The sequence below is a fragment of the Notamacropus eugenii genome, chromosome 5, assembly GCF_028372415.1.
Source record: "Notamacropus eugenii isolate mMacEug1 chromosome 5, mMacEug1.pri_v2, whole genome shotgun sequence".
Lineage (NCBI taxonomy): Eukaryota > Metazoa > Chordata > Mammalia > Diprotodontia > Macropodidae > Notamacropus > Notamacropus eugenii.
Genome location: NC_092876.1, coordinates 209584283 through 209605096, shown reverse-complemented (window position 1 = coordinate 209605096; position 20814 = coordinate 209584283). Strand labels below are relative to the sequence as shown.

Below are 20814 nucleotides of genomic sequence, written 5' to 3'. Positions count from 1 at the left end.
CTGTTAATGAGACTGAGGCCCAGAAATTGTGATTTGCCAAAGGTTACATTAATTTAATAGCAGATATGGAATGAGAATCCATGTTTCTTGACTCTTGCAGAGATACTGACCTCTTTTCCCTTTCCTAAAATTGTGTAAAAACTTTCAATTACTTCCTTCTACTGGAAGAGTTATTGAATCATCTCTATAACTATCCCATATTCACAAACAGATCACTGCTTTCAGGAATATTATCAGAAGTTTAATAATTCAATATAATAGATGTTTATGAAGAGCCTGCTCTGTGAAAAGCACCATATTAGATGTTAAGGGAAATACAAAAGTAAATAGGACACAATTCCTGCACTCAAGAAGTTGATGATTATGACGGTGATATGATGATGACTAACATTTATATAGCACTTTAAGGTTTACAAAGTATTTTATATATTTTATACATAATCTCATTTGAGATAGGAAACAGAAAGGGAAAAAAGACACAAATAACTATAACACAAAGAAGGATATGGTGTTATGGGAGAGGGAACAAATAAAATCTATTATTCAGAGAAGACAATGCTCCTTCAGTTGGCATGGATGAGGGAACCCTTCCTAGAAGAGGTAGCATTTGATCTGGGTCTTAAAAGACAGGCAGGAAAATTAATAATTGGATCTCATTTGGAAGGCTTTCAGATAACACTTGATAATCCCTAACTTATATTTGTATCTCCAAGGATAAGATGGCTCTGTTTGACACTATCTAGAAAGCCCAAAACTGGGTGAAATGAGATGTCTCTCTTTTCAGGGTATGCCTTCCAACAAACCAGCAAGTAGAAGATGATGGTTCAATGAGTCCCTGCCAATCCATCTGCTAAACAGACTTCATGGCAGTTGCTTTCCTTGGAAGGTGTTGAAAGGGAGTAATTTCAGAGAGGAAAACTTAACAAATGTTAGAACTTGACCTTCCTTGTTCCTTTCACAAGTAATCAGTATTTGGAGTCTAGGTATCTGAATGACAAGCCCAGTGACTGGAGACTTCATGCCCATTCATTTACGAGTCAGCCCAGAAAGGATAGGGAAGTTTCCTATATGAGGTACTTCAATTCTGTCACTGCAAAATAACCTCTAGACAAGGATACTAAATTCATTCCACAGCAAAAGTTGCAAATGAAATTAGAGCCCACAACAATGGCTTATGATGTCAGTCCACTAAGACCTAAAGTAAAAAGTCCAAAGGTATTTCACTTAGGTCACCAGCAAAATCAACTTTTAAACAACCCTGGACACAGGTCTAACTTAGCCCAACTGATTAAAGACTTTGTGTCCTAGTCTCAAAGTCCTGAACCCTAAAAGTCTCCCTAACAGCAAATCACAGAATTCTTGGGCACCCTCCAAGATGTCTTTTCTTTACCAACCTGAGCTTGACAACCTCAATTTATTATTAGTGGGTTAAGTCTAAAAAGTAAAAAGGGAGACTGATAAATTTAATTGAAAACAAAAGCAGTTCTCATTATCCAATATTAAAAAGCCAATTCCCTAAGCTATCCAGTAGCTCTTACCCTACATTTTTAGATCTGCTTGCATGAGTGGCTTTTTTTCTTTCTCTCTTTAGCTGCTCTATTTTCTTCTGTGCTATAAAAATGGAGAAATAAATAAAAATGATACTTCCTTCTGAAACTCAGAAAGGACAAAATATTAGGGGACGGCTCTTTCTGGGCAAAGGCCTTGAAAATTGTATTGAGTATAGTCTAGATGCACTAAGTAAAGTGACAAACAGTACCTAGACTCAGGAAAAAATGCCCATTACAGAAAAGAAAAGCACATAATACTTGCGTCTGTCTTTTTAGTCACATTACCATAGTTAGATAGGTGTTACCATCCATAACAACTTTCTTGAAAGTACAGACTAGGGGCTATCACTTCACAGTGTTGCAATAAAGCTGTATTTGATGCCTAACAATAATAATAGCTAATATATGTATATATATTGCTTTGCATTATATACAGATTTGCAAGGCACTTTACACAGATTAACTCATTTAATCCTCACAATAACCTTATGATACAAGCGATAGTATTATTTACATTTTACAGATGCCTATAAAGTCAGGCTATCATGTAAAGTCATATATGATCTTTTTTTTTTAAACTAGGGAAGCTGGAGATTATGAACACTACTGTATTTAGGTCTAAATCACACTTAAAATAAAGCTGAGAAGAGCTGACTAAGGATGGTGATTTCCTTTTCTAGCCCATTAGTTTTTTTTTTTATTTGACCCTCATTTGGATGACCCTTTACTTATAAGAACTACCACTACTAGTTCATTTATACTAAGTTCCCATAAACCTGGCCTTCCCATAAACCGAACTGATCCCAATTTGAGACTATACTATAGTCTTCACTCCACTTCCTCCCATACCAACCAATACAAAACAGACTGATTCAATTAACACAAATAACCATAATATCATTCTATCTGGAAAACTGGTGGGAGGCTCATTCGCTGAGGAGATTTCATTCTCTTTTATGATTTGATAACACTGACCGTATCTAACTGGAAATGACCTATACATTTGTCATCCTATTTTTTATCCTCCCTTCCCTAGGGGTGCAAATAATCCAAAGCCCAGAGGAAAAAGAGAACTCTTTTTCCTATGGCAGGACTGTCTCAAATGTTGACTGACTTCGTGTTACAAAGGTACACATTTTTGAACAGTATTACTAGCTTGTTTTCTGCACCACAGGTTTTTGTGAGCTTTATTAGACATTAGACATGGAAGCTAATAAAGTTATGTTGATATGCCCATATAATCCCTTGGCAGTCTCTCTACAAATCTTCCACGTTAGCCTTTGTCCTCCCAATTTGATGCCAAAAATTAAAAGAGTCTGACTAAGCAGTTCTCAAACATTTGCCTTTGCAAAGTATACAGGGTCATAAGCAGAAATTTCAAAAAAACACTCACTGGGAGGAAAGCTGTTCTACTTCAGACCTCCCTCAGTGCCTTTATCGCTCCAAGTGTTTCGTCCTCTCATTCTATTTTCTCAGAGAGCAGCCTGCCAGGTTTTCTAAGACCACTAAGCAGGACTCCAGTGGCCCATGTATACCCCCACAAGAGGCCCCACAAAGCAAGATTTCCCTAAGTTTTGTCTCTTCTAACAGGAGGGTCAGATTTGATGTATTCTACTCTTAGAGACTAAGAATTTTGTAAACAACTAAGAAAGAAAATGTATCCAGCAACTGTGCATGACGCATTGTACAGCAGAAGTAGCCACAGCAACAACCACTACCCCAAGGCACTCTGAACATAAAAACATGAATGGTCACATGAGGAATCTGTAACTGCTTGAGAGAACATTAACAAAAACCCACCACCCTAATCACTGGTCTTCCATTTCTTAAAGATTAATTCATGCCATATGTTATTAATCGAGGGAAATGTTGAAGGCTCATTTAAAAAAAAAAACTGTCCAGATGAGCCAAACTTAATTAAATTGTCATTATTATGGCTGCTACATCACTGGTTTGCCTATGTCACTGCCCCTTCTACCACAAGTATCCACACACACACACTCACACAAACCCACAGTGGGGATAGGCAAACTACATAAGCCCAGGAGGTGAGATAGGGACCACATGTTTGTTAGCAAGAAGGTTTTGTACAGAGAAGATGCTTTCTCTACAATAAGGCAGGTCAAGAATGTATCCAGACTGCCCAGAGAGGTAATTAGGACTATGCTATTTCATTTCCTAGTAACCCATCTTACACTACAACTGTGGGAGCTACTGCAGGAGATCATAGAAGGTACAAGACAAGACAGAGTCAATGCAGACTGTCTTTCTCACTGCCTCACTAGTTTCTAGGAGGTGTAAAACAGCATTCTCCTGTGTGGCTGTGTATGCAGGACAGAGGAAAGCCATAGTTCAGAATGTTGATCTCCATAGCAAATGGCCCCTTTTTAAAGGCCTATGGAATGGGAATAAATTGTCCAGACAACAAAGTTCAAGGTACAGCAATCCCACACCCCAGAAAATGCAGTTTTATCTCCAATGACTTCCCCAGAGGTCTTTCTTCAAAGCAGACACCTTAAACAACCAGGAAGAAAGAGAGCAAGGCAATCTATCATTTTGCCTTTAGCCAAGTTTTTCTCAAAACCTAGACTCTCTGCCAATTATTGACTTCCAAATAAGTAAGGGGGCAGAAGCTGAAATAGAGCACCTCAAGATGAAAAGAAAAAGAAGCTATCAAACCCTGCTTGTACCTTCTTTCCTCCACAGCCCCTCCCCAAAGAGCCTAGATGTCTTTAGGGCACCTGTTTGCTTGAAGATATCAGGGTCCACGTACTTGGGGCTAGTTCCTCTCCAGATCGCTAAATGGAATGGGGAAAGTGTTGCCATAACCTGTTCTCTCGTAGGCCCCACAGCTGGAGATGGTGAGAAACTTTGTTGCCAATAACCGAAAGTGTAGGAAAGGTTTTTGTCAAAGAGAGGAAAGATTCCAAGACGCCTAGACAGCTGAGGAAAAGAGGTGGGACAGAGAGGAGTTGAAACGGGGGCTATGGTAGGTGGAGGGGACAGGCTGTTTAAAGAGTTAAGACAGAGCAACCTGAAGCAGCTCCCGAAAACCTACACATTTTTTGTACCCTCAAAATTTAAGACCAAACAAAGCCCGTTCAAAGCAGAGCGTCTCCCTGATCATTTGTTTCTGATTTCGGGTCAGCCACTCGTAACTTTCAGAGGGGCTATGCTTGGGGGTTGTCCTTTTCTTTTTCCACTTGGCAAAGGAGACACAGACCTCTCTTCCTCCGAGACGTGGAGGAACTAGCGGCAGGGGGCTTGGCCACAGCTGCGGAAAGGCCGAGACAGAATAACTTTGCTTCTCTCGGGTGGCCCCCATCCGCGCTTCCACAACCACATGGGCCCCATCTCCCCCACTACAAAGCCAGCCAAAGCCCAAAGGGTCTGGGTGGGGACCCCGTCGGTCAGTGCAAAGTGGTTGGAGGTACAGACCATGGCGTTTGCGGGTGCTGTCTGGGCTTTGCGGGTGTTTAAAAAAGAGCTCCAGAGGACAACAGCTCCCCTCCTCCTTAAGCCAGGGGGCCCCTCTCCGCCTTCCTTACACACACACATCCCCCAGGCACACGATCCGCAAGCTGCCTCCATTTCTCCAGACAATGGGGGGAAGAGAGGCTCGCCTCCTTCAGTGTAAAGTACCCAGGATTAAAAAGCCCAGGCAGTGCCACTCCGACCCATCCCTTGGGAGCCTCGGTCTGCGGGGAGATGGGTCCAGGGGCGGGGAAGGAGGACTAGGGGAGAGAGGTGGTAAGAGATCGGGGAAGGTGGAAGGCAAGGGACCTCCCCCTGGCTCCCCTCCATTTCCCCCCTCCAAAAAAAATTTTTTTTTCAAGGAAAGAAAGAAGCAGTGCCGAAGGCAAAGAGGAAAGGGCTCTGCCTCACCATAACGTAAATGAAATGAGCATTGTTAAGTGTACAACACATTCGGCCGGTTTGACTTACCAAAACCACCGCAAATCTCTCCTCCAGTTCACCTGGCTCCGGCATTGGCAGCTTCAGAGGCATGTTGTGCGCCCTGAAATCAGTCTGCTGAGAATCCATGCTCCCTGCATTCCCCATGGTGAGTCGCTTTTCGGAGCCGGGGGGGATTGCTCCTCCAGCCCCCCTTCACGTCCGCGGAGGAGATCAGCACGGCACCGCACGAGCCCTCCCCTCGCGCTCTCGCCTTCTCTCTCTCTCTCTCCCCGTTATCCCCCCTCCTCCGCACCTCCCTATCCCACCTCCTCCGTAGCCCCCCTCCCGCCTCGAGCCCCCCTTGCACCCGCCCCAGAGAGCAGAGAGGCGAACGTGCCGGTGGAAGAGCGCGATCTCCCTCTAGCAGCGCTCACAGCGGAGGCTGCCTTCTGCCACCTTCATGCTTTCTCCTCCCGTGCACAACCCGGACCTCTTTTCTTCGGGAGGTATCGTTAAGGCGCCTGGCTCCTCTCGGCATGGTGCACCATCCTCCACGCCCAAGCTCAGCTAGCAGACCGCGGGAGCCTTCTCACGCATGGCCCAGGGCGCGCGGGGTGCTCCCGTTCTTTACACACCCTCCCCGCCTACGCCGACCCCAGCTACTCAATCTCCGACTGGGGTTACCGCCGCCGCCGCCGCCGCTGAGACATTCACATCCAAGCCGCGGGTCCGAGGATACCACAAAGATCCGCGAGCTACTGGGAAACCAGACAAATGCAGCAGCGGCACCTCGCTCCCAGCACAATGCCCCTTTTCTCCAAGGCTCCGCCCCCCGGGGCCCTAGACTCCGCCCCTCGCCCCAGGGCACACTGGGACTCGTAGTTCCGGCAGCTGCGGCCCCACGCGGTAACCACGCCCCCTGTCGGGAAGCTGACCTCCTCCGCAAAGCTAGCTTGAGCCCACCACTAGGAAAGTCAGTTTGTGCTCACTCCGGAGTTTCCCTCGCGATCTCTTCTCGTCACCGAGGAAAAGGATCGTTGTACAGTTAAGGACGTCTCCTCCGAGGCTGAAGCGTCTGGAGAGCCTCCCTAACAAAAGGAATTAAGTACACGAGTCGGGGGCTGGAGCGGATGACCTTGCAGCGTAGCCTCCGGCTCTACCTTTGTAGGGTGGCTGCCTGAATGCCGCGTTTGTTCTAGGAGCTTACCCAGGTGTGAGAGACGCAGTCCTGCTTCTCCTGTAATAACCATGCCCAGGGCGTGACACTGTTCCTTGTCGGAGACAGCCAGCTACCTGTGCTCTTCTGTCTTCTGATATGCGTCCATTTAGAACTGACCATAAAAAGTCACAAACCTGTCAAGGACACAGCATGACAATATAATTAATGAGATGGGGCATTAAGTCTTAGGAAGCACTTTCCTCACAACAGCTCTATGAAGTGGATAATGCTAGCAGTGTTATAGATGGTGAAACCAAGGTTCAGAGACCACAAGTGAGTGACAATGGGTGTTGAACTTGAACTTCAAGGCCAACAGGCTCATTCCCGGCACCCTGAACATTGCTTTAACAATCTAAAAACTGCTAGGCAGTACGGAGCCAGTGAAATATGTGGAAGATCAGAGGTCGACCTTATCAAGTCAGTAGTATGACTTCCCTTTGTAATTTTATGTCTCTAGTTGTAGCTTTGTAGTTGTATCCTCAGTGTCCAGAAGAATACCTTACAGAGAGTAGGTAGTTGAATACTTTTTTGGATCCTTTTGGATTTAAGGCATTGACCCCCTGGGTTGAAATGAAAATGTCCTGGGTAAAAATAACACTTTAAACCTTACCATTCATTTAGACTGCAGTCTGAAAAACTTTATCAAACCCCTTCTTGAAAGCAGATTTGATCAAGGGGCAGGAAAGAAAACTGATTTCACCCAAAAAGGGGGGGTGGGGAGGAGTGCAAAGGAGAAGCTGCTAGCACCAAAGAAAAATATTGTCTATTTCAAGATTTGGCTTAGGATCTTCCTGTTGAACCTGTGTACATGAAAAGCCTAATTTTTTTTTTTTTTGGAGGCAATCTAACTCCAGGGTCAAGGCTCTATCTACTTCACTATCTAGCTGCCCCCACTAATTCATATTTAAAGATTTTTTAAAATATGATTCACATTGTTTCCAAGTTCAAGAAAACCACAATATTAGGATGGCTAATGAAAGGAAGAATAGAATTCCTTATTTAGAGAATTGAGAGAAGATAGAACAAGGAAAGTGAATTTACTGAATAAAACATTTTTTTATTCAAAAACAAGGGCCCCGGATTTGGATCCTTCCCATCTCTAAACCCATGTGTCCTATGACACATATTGCTATATCTGTAGGTTTTAAATATGTAACACAGTGTCTGACTTGGAGGACAAGACTGCATTTGCCTAGGGGTCCGTCCATCAGTGGAATGGTAGGAATGATTTTCTGCAGTTAAGAAATTCTAGTTTGTTACATTTATGACTTCCTCTGGCCATATTTCTGCCAAGGACCAGGGCCTTTTTTTCTCCCCTAAGTCTTATCACATTTATTCTCTCACGCAAGCTCACCGCCAAGGACAAAGTGTGCAAATACATTTTTTTACCAGTGGAAGTTCAAAGTCATTGACAGGTTTGTGATCTTTAATAGTTTTTAAATTTACCACATATAATTAAGTGCTAGAACATATAGAGCACAGAAGAACACAGACTTCTATCTCTGAGAGAGAGCATATTAAAGCTTACATGAATTCTAAAACTGGTGAGAATTCCTGAGATTGTAGTACAAACAAGCTAGGAGAGGGAGGAAGGGAATATTCATACACACTTACATAAATATACATATATATACTCACAGACAGACATATTACAGGGAGCAAAGTAGGTTATTTTAATGACATAGATACATAGTAGCTTTCCCTCAATTAAAACCAGGCAACAAAGATTTTGCTAAGTACTCTTTTTTTGAGCACTACATTATAACTATGTCTTCTATGTTGTAGATGTTGTTACAAAATGCGGAAAAACAAGAACATTTCCCAGGGGACCAGCTTTCTCAATAAGTTGTTTCTGTTGCTTGTGCCTGCCAATGAAACTGAAACGCTGAATCATTTGCGTACCATCGCTTTGACCTCTAGCAAACATGCTAGAGGAAGTGAGTTTGGAGACCCCACAAAACAGTATAGTTGCCTTCAAAGAAATTCTTCTTTCATGCATAACAAATGTTTCCACAAGATTACTCTCTTAAGGTATTTAAACTCTCTTTAGCTTTTAGACTGAGCAGCTTTCTAGGGAGGCAAAGGAACAACCTTCTGAGATTATTATTTTGTGTGTTTGTACACCAAACAGATAAGAGGTCGTAACACATCATAAGCTAGACCCAGAATATTGTATGTGATCTGTATTTGGGTAAGTGTAAAGTGCTTTCAGTCATCCCAGACTTCTCCCTGACACAAAAATCCATCTCTTTACCCCCGGCATTGTCCACAAGGTAAAGCTGTATGACAGCAAATTATGGGACCTAATGATCACAGAGGAATTAAAATTGTAAAAAGACAATGGAAAGAGGGATGGTGGACATAAGGGTTGTAGCTAGTAATTTTTACACTGTGGGCAAGTAACAGGAAACATTTCCTTAACTCAACTTTTTAAGATAAATTTAATTTCAGGGTAGGGAAGAACAGAGGGGCCAGGAGGGAGAAGACACCCTGGGGTATGACCACTGGGGCCAGAGGAAGAAGCCCACCATCTAGTAGCTTCCCATTTCAACAAGTTGTTTTTTCCCAAAATTTAAATTTATTATTTTGTTCTGATTAACAAGCATTTATTTTTCTCTCCCACTCCCTTCCCTTAAGTAACTTAAAAAAAAACAACCTCTAATAAATATGCATAGTAAAACAAAATAAATTCCTACATTGACCCTGTCCAAAAATGTATGTCTTCTATTTGTCAGCTCTCTGGCAGGAAGTGGGGTGCATGATTCATCATTAGCAATCTGGAATCATGGATTATGATGGTATTGATCAGAATTCTAAAGTCTTTCAAAGTTATTTTTCTTTATGATGTCACTGTTTTCCTTCACTCTGCATCAGTTCATGCAGATCTTCCCATTTCCTCTGAAGTTGTCCATTTCATCATTTCTTATAGTGCAATAATATTCTATTGCATTCATAAGTCTTCATTTTTTAGTCATTCCCCAATAGGTGGGTATCTCTTAGCCTCTAGCATTTTGCTATTATGAAAAGAGCTGCTATAATAAACATTTTATACATGTGGGTCCTTTCCATCCTTCTTTGATCTCTTTAGAGATATATGCTTAGTTGGGATATCAAAGTCTATAAATAGTTGATTAACTCATTATTCTTGCTAACTAGGTACTAAAATCACTTGTTTTCAAATGCTTAAAATATGGAAACACTTTTTAAATTTCAGCTTTCCCAGTCGACCCACTTCTTTCATCTCCAAAAGCAGGGTATAGGGCATTTTGCTAATAGTGACAGTGCTTAGAAAAACACTAAAATGTAAAGTGACTTGGTTAGGGTCATACAGCCCATCACTTTCATTTATGACACAGATAAGGCTATTTATGATAGGATCCTAGGGTCATTGATTTTGAAGTACAAAGGATCTTAGAGATCATCTAGTCAAATCCCCTCATTTTATAGAGGAGGAACTGAAACCCAAAGAGCTTAACTGACTAGCCTAAGGTCCTACAGGTCGTAAGTTACAGAGCTCAGATTCAGATCCATTTCCTCTGATAGTCATATAGGATGAGAGATGACAGACAGTCAGACTGAGTGGTACACTGGTGTCAAGTTACAAAAAGGTCACGAGGAAAACTTCCAGGATTCTGACTAGACCCTCTCTGGAGGTTTTATGGTAAAGCAATGGACACCTGTTACAAAGGATGAAAAGGTGTGGTGGAGTTAGTCTGCATCTTCTTCATGCATCCCTATGGTGGAAGGAGTGCTTACTAACCATTCAGAGTACAGATGTAAATCCATATGAAGTTTGTTCCCAAGTAACAAAAAATCCACTCTTCCTATTCACAAGCCTGATTCATATATTATATAAAAAGCATGAGTTTAGTTGTGAGGATGGAATAACTATCAGGAACATTTATGAATCAGTAAGAATTCTAAATTGTACCATTTTTGACTCATACAGTCTCAAGGATTTATCTGGCATAATACATCTTTGATACAAGAAAATTAAATTCATTGATTGCCAATGTATACAGAGAATATTTTTAGTCACTATACAAAAATTAAATGGATACAATTTTTTTAGGCTATTGTATGAGTCACTTTATGCCTCAATTTTCATGTTTATAAATTAAAAATGTAATTATGTTAGCTCTTTCTGTCTTAGATGATGAGGGAAGCTATGAAAGTATTTTGGAAATAAAAGGACTAAGTAAATGTATGTCACAAAAAATAGGTAGAGATTCTCCTACCTGCTGTAAAATTCTATGGCAGAGTCAGACATATGGTAGGTACAGTTGCCCAGACAGTGTGGTGAGGATTTGGATAGATTGAACTTCAGTCCAAAACCTCTGATTTTCAGAATGTTCATCTTGAAGAAAAAAAATCAAATGGGAGGGAAAGGGGTAGATAAGGTGGGAATTAAGGACAGATGTTGTACTAGATAATCTCCAAGGACCCTTCCAACAATAAATTGTAAATAAACTAACATATACAATTAGTGGTAATTTAAAAAATTAAATTAACCAACAATAATGACTTCATTCATCCACTTTTTGTGTGTGCAAAATCAGAACTTGTGTTTATACTAGAAAAGAGGTGCCCAGGAGAAGAAATACTACATCCATCGTCATCAATAGTTAATGAAATGTTGACAAAGTGTACCATACTCGATACATAGAGTACACACTGCAGAATACTATATCTACCTTCAAGAAACTTACTGCCACCTAAGTGGTATTTTTTTGGCACCCCAGAATATAAAAGAATCGTATAGCATTTATAGAGCAAGGACTTCATCAGGGTTTCTATGGAAACCATAAAGAGGAAAACATAATGCATAACATTTCTATTGATAGGTAATGTGTGGAATCATTAATCTATAAGAGACTTTGCATAGGATGTCTAGGCCCAAGGAAAGTATCTATCCAAGGTCACACAGGCCCTAAGTGTCAGAAGCGGAATTTGAACTCATATCTTCTGACTCCTTAGTATAGGATGATGGCTACTGTACTTTGAAAAGGGAATAAACTTGGGACTAGGAAACCTGGTTTTCACACCAAATAGCTGTATGATCTTGGCAAGCCGCAACCCCACTGAACCTATGTCCTCATTTGTATAAGGGAGATAATGCCGGTACTACGCATTTCATAAGACTGTGATCATGAAAACTCTTTGTTAACCTGGAAACTTTATCTAAATCTGAGCTATCGTTTATTGTACACGCCAATTAAAAAGCAGGGGAAGGAAGTTCCCTATCACACATTTTGTATCAGGAGTCAAAATTTCTAGGCATGTCTTTGTGTACTAGGATCCACTAAAATGTAAGAGGTAATTACCTTGCGTTGTGGTCCTATGAACTATTAAGTAGGTACCACTTGGATGGACTAAATGACGTTCCAAACAAAGTCGATGCCAATCTATTAGAGAATAAATGGTGGCATATGAATATAACGGAATATTATTACATTACAAAAAAAATGATTAATATAAAGAATTCAGGGACTTACAGGAATAGTGAAATAAACTGAGATAAAATGAAATAAGCATAACCAAGAGAATAGTGTCCACCATGGCTGTAGAAATGTAAATGAAAACAACACTAGAAGGCAGCCAAACTCAGATTAATCAAAACAGGCAATCTTGGTCCAAAAGAACAGATGATGAAACACATTTCCATCCTCCCAGTAGAGAAGGAGAGAAACTATGAATACTGTCAAATGATGTGGATTTGCCAAGCTATTTGTTCTAAGAGAAGATTCAGTGGGGGAGAATCTGTCAGAAAGTGAATGTGATATAAAAACCAAATGGCATAAATAAACTTATTTTTGAAATAAATTTAAACTTCATGTCTTTATATGATATCATAATGGTGGAAGGCACCCAGCCATAGTGGAGGGAAGTTTAGGCCTTAGAGTCAAGAAGACATGGGCTGAGTCTTGCCTCTGACACATACTGTCTTTGTTACCCTGGGTAGTCATTTAACCTCTCATTAATTGTCCCAAGGAACTCTCTAAGATCCATTGCAGCTGAGCTGCTAATCTGCATTAGTGAAGGGATTTTTCTATCCTGGGAGAGAGTTCCCAATACTAATGAAATCACAGACCTGAATAATAACAAAGAAGTGAAAAAAATTCTCCTGGTTTGATAATTAATAGCACTTCTCAAGGAGCCTAACACAACCTGTACTCCAGTCAGATTCCAGCTCAAAGAGTAAAAATAATTACAACAGCTGGCATTTATATATAGCCATTTAAAGTTTACAAAGCATTTTACAGTTATTATCTCATTTAATCTTCACAATAACTATGGGAGGTAGGTACTATTATTATCCCCATTTTACAAATGAGGAAACAGACAGTGGTTGAATGACTTAGCTGTGGTCACGCAGCTAGGGGAGGATCTGTGGCTGGATTTGAATTCATCTTCCTGACTCCACAAGGCCACCAAGCTGTCTAGAGCAGTCTTGTAAGCGTGAAGGCAATGACCAGCGTTGTTAGATGGGTTTTTACCTTAATTAATGACCAATAAGTAGGCTGTTTCCCCATTTCTAAGAAGTGGATAGAAAAACATATACAGTACTGGTCCAGTGCGGAAACTATATTTCTTCACTTAAAATAAAGTGTGACCCTTGTCTCACTCCTTCTCTAAGTCTTTTAAAGGGTAAATGACATACACAATTAGACTGAATTAGTAAGCTATAATATAAAATAATATATTATATATATTATAACAATATAATAAATATAATAAATATAATATAATATAATATAAAAGTCGGGTATGGGTCCTAGCTCTCCTATAACTAGTTGTGTGTTATTAGGGACCAGTACCTTAACCTCTGGAATAATTTGCTCCTCTGTAAAAGTAGAGATAATATTGTTCATGAGCAACTTATATCACAAGACTGTTTTGAGGAAAGCCCATTGTTGAGGGTTAGCTGCTATATTAACAGCATATTATTATTGATAGTTCTATATTAAATCAGATCTCATGACATTTATAGTATCATTCCAATTAGTTTAACACACTCATTTATGAAGATTCAAAAGATTCCTGATCCTGCTTATTTTTATGATGCCAGGAATTTTCTTTTTCTATATTCATTTTTTGGTTCACATCCCCCATCCCCATCCCCACCAGTACAATTGTCTCCTTACTATTGGCTGTCTCAAAATTGCAACATTTTTTTAAAATGAAGAAAAGGAGAGATTTTCTCCTCTAGATCAAAGACTTCACAGAATGATTGTGAGGAGAGTGCTTTGAAAATCTCCAGGCACCGTATAAATGTAAGTTATTGTAATTCTTCTTCAGTATTTTCTCTTTTGCTAGATTCAGAAGAAAAGTTTCCTTTATCTTTTGGCTTTTATGTTGTCTGTTTGAATACAAGGAGCACACTTTCATTGCACATTGCCCACATGCATGCATATGTATAACCTGTATGCATATGTGTATCTGCATATATACATTTGTATACATAGATGTGTGTATTTGCATGCACGTGCATGCATACTGTTGTATGCATGTATATGTGTATGGACAGGGACTGGAAGTGTGACTTCATTGAGATAGGGAACTCTCAGATGAGGAAACTATCAATATAGGTTAGCATCTTTCTTGCAATATACAGTCTCAAGAAGTTGCTTAGAATACTGAGAGGTTAAGTGACTTGGATAGTGTCACACAGTCAGTCAGTGTGTTCAACCTAGGTTTTCCTGGACGCTGTGTGTGTGATATGTGTATATGTATGTATGTATATGTGTATGTATAGAAACCTGAGTTCAAATCCTGCCTCATACCCTTACTAGCTATATGACCTTGGGCAAATCACTTGACATCTCTCAGCCTCAGTTTCTTACAAAATGAAAGTGTTGGACTTAATGACTGATCTCTGAGATCCCTTCCAGCTCTTAATCTATGATCCTACAATTATCTGCATGTAATATTTGTGATGTAAATAATGAAGCCTTCTTTCTAAATAGTTGATATGACATAGTCTTGTCTCTGAATCAATATTTTACATAAAAATTAGTGATACTAGGAAATGAAGGGGGGGGGGGGAAGTATCTTGGACGTACCATGGATCTGATCAATAGAAACAATGGCTTGAACCACAAATATATCAATTTAAATTTGGCCAAATTAGAAAAGATCCAGTCTGCCTGATGTGACTTGGGTGCAATTTCCAAGGGTTTTTTTCGCATAAAATATAGGTAGTGCCAAAAGAAAAGTCATCATCTGGTAAATTAAACCCTTAAATGGGACTCTTCCATTTAGCCATTCATTGTGGTTTCTCTTCCTTCCCCCAGCTAGCTATTTTACACTATATTCCACCCCTCAGAAGAGTCTACCTAAACAGCCTACTTTAAAAATTGCAGGATAACAGTATCTTAAGTTTGTAGAAAAATAACAATAAAGGACTTTGCTGCTGGTCTGAAGCCAGTGCCCTCTTTTATTTCAGTGAGCACCTTTAAATCCACAACTTAACATTAGCTCCCTTCCAATGGCTTAAGGGCTTCTAAGTTGGGTTTTGTGGGATGCCCAGTTTGCCCCTGTACATACTTGCCTTCTCTGTAGATAAAAACAGAACTAACAAGCTATCCATCTGGCACCTTCCACCAGTTCCCAAGCCTGAGAAAACAAAGCTTTTTTTAAAAGGGTTTAAAAAACAAGAAAACCCGAGAAAATTGCCTCCCCCTCCCCCATGTTCACACACTTCCACCAGAATAAACAGCACAATAGTAACAAGCAAACGAGGTTATTTGAACAAAAGCTCTGCCAAACATAAATTTAGGATGTATATACATTTCTTTATTTGGGAAATGAAAATTTTAATACGGCCTTTGGTGTGTTGTACATAGAAGAAAACTGTGGTTACAGAGATTTATTTTTGAACAAAAGGAAAGGGAATTTTTAGTTGATTGAATTACAGGAAAAAATGAGAAGTCTTCTAATCCATTCCTCCGCTTCTGTAACACAATCAATTCCTGACAGATGAGAAATTATCCTCATTTTGATACTTTCAGCAAAAGAAATTTCAATAACCTGTTCAAATTGTAAATAACTCTTGCTCATTCTTCCATATTATGAACTTAGATCTTTTGACCTTCAAGGCTTTTTTCCAGGTCTTTTTTTTTTCTGCCTTGGGGGTAGAGAGGGTGAAGAAAAAATCCAAGGCTTATCATTTAAACAGGACAGCATGTTGCTTTGCCTTAATGGCTAAAGAAAAACATGCTATCCTGTGATGTTTTTAAGATGCTAGACAGATCTTAAAGACTTCTCTTTTAAAATCTCATTGATGTCCAATGACCAGATTCTCCTATTGACTAAGCTATTTTCTAGTGCCTGAAGGAGCATTAGTTGAAGGTACCTTAGTGTTCTGGGAAAGTTTAAGGCAATTTTCAAAGGTGCTTGGCTTAACAGAAAAAATAGTTTATACCTGGGAGAATGACTCAATTACCATTGTGTAAGTAATACCTACACTTACAATGAAGAATCATTCCAAGTATTTTTTCAAAATATCAGTTGAAAATTATTATATTGTGATCTAAATATGGGACATAGATATATACATTCATTAACAAAAATCAAAGGATTTGTTTTTTTGGGTTTTAAAAACACAATATTTTCTTCATTTTTCACATTACAGATTTTATGTTTTACAGATTTTTAGAATCCTAGAATGTAAGAGATTAAAAAAAGAATCCCACTTCCTCATTTTACAGATGGAGACTCCTACACTCAGCTAGATGAGATGATTTGCTTTAGATCACATAACTGATAAATTCGTATCTATTAAACCTTCTTATATTTTGAAAAAGGGAAAATCATAGTTACTTAAATGGTTCATGGATAATTATAATTTGGATAATTATAATTTATTGCCACTGTGAATAGACATAATTTTTTAAGTCACAGTATTTTCAGTTTTTGTTCTCTTGTTTGTTTTTTGTTATGTAAATTTATTCCTGCCCCCACCCTCACCCCCAATTATCTAGGTAGATAACTCTAATTAAATTATACTCAAAGAAGAAAGACAGTGTTATTCAATAGCAAGTGCATTAAATTTGGAGCCTGAGGAACTTGCATTCAAACCCCACCTCTGTCATTTACTACCTATGTGACCTTGGGTAAATCACTTAACTTTCTTGTCTCAGTTTTCTTACATGTAAAATGAGAGGCTTGGACTGAATTACCTCTAAGGCCTCCCTTATATTATATAATCTAATTATATAATTATATAATCAATCTTATGGTCCCTCCCAATTCTAAATCTATGATTCCTATAAGTTGTTAAATGCTTCATAGACGAATGTATTTGATTTTACCAGCTGTTCTTAACGGACTGGTATAACTGTAGGTGTGATTATTGGCTGTAAGTACAAAGGGCTAATCAAAGAAAATCCTCACTCTGCAGTCCCCGGGCTTCATCACCTCTCACTTGAAATATCCTCCAAATTATTCTCCTTGCTTCTAGTCTCTCTCCTGTCACATACATCTTCTATATAGCTGCCAAAATAGGTCTAAGTCTGAGCATTTCACTTTCCTCTTCCAAAAACTTCTGCGGGTCACTATTTTCTGAGCCTAGTCTTCCACAATCTGGCTCCAACATACCTTTCCAGGATTATTTTAACATTATTCTTCTTCAAAAAATGCTATCAGATAACGAGTTGTTTTCCATAGTCGGCATTCCAACCCCCCATTCTGTGTCTTTGCACAAGCTTCCCCAATGTCTGGAATTCACTCCCTCTTCATATCCTTCCGGAATTTTAATTTTTTCTTCAAGGGTCACTTTAAATTCCACCTGCTCAGTGAAACCTTTCTTGATCTTCCTTACAGACAGAAAGAGTCCTTTCCCTTCTCAAACGACTGTGCATTTATTTATCCGTGTACCTATTATATTCCTCTTGCCCCACCAAATAATATCTGCTTCTTGAATACAGGGACTTTTTTTTCATCTTGTCTTTATATCCCCAGAGACTTAAACTATGGTATCTAATAAATATTTGTTGAATTAAATGAAAATGAACCGTTAGCAACGTGGCCTACTTCTTACTTCTTCAGCTAATAATAATAATAAAAGACCCTCACTTGCCAGGGCAACGTTGGTAACTATGATTGGTAAATTGGCATAATTGGTCAGTATTTCACCTTATCCCTCCATCAAGTTTCTGTAACTACAGTGTGAATAAGTGTTCAAGAAGAGGCAGAATAACCTAACGTTATCCCGTTCTCTGAGGTCTGTTACCTCAGTATTATACTCTAGTTCTTTCTTTACCTCACACCACACATCTAATTAATTGACAAGCCTTATCATTTCTACCTCCTACCTTCTACCTCAAGGTTCTTTTCTCCATTCATACAGTCTCTCACCTCAGTTCACACTCTCATGTCTTCTCATCTAGAATGTTGTAATAGCCTCCTAATAGGTCTCTCTGCTACAAGCCTCTCCCCATTTAGTCCGTTTTCCACTCAGCTGCCAGAGTGAATTTTCTTATGTGCTGATTTGACCATGCCATTTCCCTACTCATTAAATTACCGTGGCTCACTATTTCCTCTAGGATAAAATATCAAGTTCTCGGACTTCTGAATTGCTACACAGCCTAATCTCAACCTAACTTTCCAGCCCCAATGGACATTTTATTCCCCCTACATTCTGTGGTCCAACCAAACTGGCCTTCTCTCTGATCCCTCCACCTGGCATTCTTCCACCTCTCTTCAGGTCTTCGCACTGGCTATTTTGTATGTCTGGATATGTCTATGTATTTTCACTCCCACCTCAGAGAGTCCTTCTTTTGCTTCAAGACATAGTTCTAGTATCTCCTTCTAAATAAAATCTTTCCTGATTCCTCCTTCCCATCCCCAGTTACTAACATCTTCCCTCCCTAACTACCTTGGATTTAATTACCCTGAACTTATTTTGTTTTTATACTCACTGTATTTATTCTGCATATCTCATATATTTATTGTTTATATTTATTATTCTGCATATCTTCTGGTAGAATATAAGCTTTCTTAGAGTAAATGTTGTTTTGTTCTTTTTATTTGTATCCTTATTTATTTGTTTTTAAAATAATTATTTTATTTGTTTTCAGTGTTCTACAATCACTTCCATATATCTTAGATTTTTTCCCCTCCCTCCCCATTCTTTGCCCCCTTCCCCACACCCTCCCTGAGACAGTGTGCAGTCTTATGTAGGTTCTACACGTATGTTCCTATTAAATACAATTTCACCATAGTCATGTTGAATAGAAGAATTAAAATGAATGGGAGAAACCATAAAACAAAACAAAACATAACACAAATAAAATAGTCTGCTTCATTCTGCGATCCAATTCCGTAGTTCCTTCTCTGGATGTAGAAGGTGTTTTGCCTCAAAAGTCCATTTAGGATTTTTTAGGGCCTTGCATTGCTTTGAAGGACTAAGTTTACCAGAAAAATTCCTCTCACAGTCTGGTTGCTGCTGTGTACAAAGTTCTCCTGGTTCTGCTCCTTTCACTCAACATCAGTTCATATAAGTCTTTCCAGGCCTCTCTGAAGTCTTCCTATTCATTGTTTCTTATAGCATAATAGTATTCCCTTACATTCATATACCACAACTTGTTCAGCCATTCCCCAATTGATGGACATCCCCTTGATTTCCAGTTTTTGATCACCACAAAGAGAGCTGCTATAAATATTTTTGTACATGTGGGAGCCTTTCCCATTTTTATGATCTCTTGGGGATACAGTCCTAGAAGCGATATTGCTGGGTCAAAGGGTATGCATATTTTTGTAGCCCTTTCGCATGGTTCCAAATTGCTCTCCAGAATGGTTGGATCAGCTCACAGCTCCACCAACAATTAATTAGTGTTCCAACTCTCCCATATCTTCTCCAGCATTTATCAACCTCCTGTTTTGTCGTGTTAGCCAGGTGTGAGGTGGTACCTCAGAGTTGTTTTGATTTGCATCACTCTAATCAATAGCGATTTAGAGCATTTTTTCATATGATTATAGATATCTTTAATTTCTTCCTCTGAAAACTGCCTGTTCATATCCTCCATATCAATTGGAGAATGACTTGTATTCTTGTACATTTGACTCAGTTCTTTATATATTTTAGAAGTGAGGCCTTTATCACAGATACTAGTTGCAAAAATTCTTTCCCAGATTTCTGCTTCCCTCCTAATCTTGATTGCATTGAGTTTGTTTGTACAAAACCTTTTCAACTTAATGTAATCAAAATAATCCATTTTGCACTTTATAATGTTTTCTATCTCTTGTTTAGTCAAAAATTTCTCCTGTCTCCATAAATCTGACAAATACACTATTCCTTGCTTCACTAATTTGTTTATAGTATCAGTCTTTCTACCTAGATCATGTACCCATTTGGACTTTATTCCTTTGTATGATGTCAGGCATTAATCTATGCCCAGTTTCTGTTGCACTGTTATCCAATTTTCCCAGCAACTTTTGTCAAACAGTGAGTTCTTATCCCAGAAACTGGGGTCCTTGGATTTATCAAACAATAGATTGCTATATTCATTGACTATTATGTCTTGATTACCTAACATATTCCACTGGTCTATCCTCTGTTTCTTAGCCAGTACCAAGTGGTTTTGATAATTGCTGCTTTATAATACAGTTTGAGATCTGGTAGGGCCAGGCCACTTTCCCTAGCATTTCTTTTCATTAGTTCCCTTGATATGTATCCTTATTTAATAATTGTTTATTGATTGATGTATGTTGTAGAAGGGATTAATGTATGGGAAGGAAGGGTAAGCTAAGTGATCTTTTCAACTCAAAGATTTTTGGGATTCTTTGAAAATCCTTTGTTGTGACAAATTTTTACCCTTTGACCTTCCTCCTTGACCTTTTCAGCATTTAACACTGTGGACCACATCCTACTAAATACTCTCCTACACCTCCCTGGCTCTTGTGAAATCACTCTTCTGGTTCTCCTTCAACCTCTCATTCCTTTCCTAGCTCATCTTCCTAACACTTTAAGGTTGGTGTTCCCCAATGTTCTTTCCTCAAATTTCTTTTTTTCTCTGTCCCTTAGTAATACATAATATTTTTGTAGTATCTGGTGCCAACCCATCTTATGATACACCACTCTTCTCCACCTGCTTCGTGCTCTAGCCAAACTCGATTATCCATCATCCATTTTATATACTCTATTTT

At 39.2% G+C, this 20814-nt stretch overlaps 1 protein-coding gene across 4 annotated transcripts in view; it reads right to left on the bottom strand.

Annotated features, from left to right (window-relative positions):
- The window catches only part of FMNL2 (formin like 2), a 366690-nt gene extending 360465 nt beyond the window's left edge, over nucleotides 1–6225 (bottom strand). For all 4 annotated transcript variants that reach the window (XM_072611975.1, XM_072611974.1, XM_072611973.1 and 1 more), the window contains exon 1: nucleotides 5496–6225. In XM_072611975.1, coding sequence (XP_072468076.1) covers nucleotides 5496–5612 — 117 coding nt within the window. In that variant the 5' untranslated portion in view covers nucleotides 5613–6225. The remainder of the gene's footprint in view (nucleotides 1–5495) is intronic.
- Nucleotides 6226–20814: the final 14589 nt, after the last annotated feature.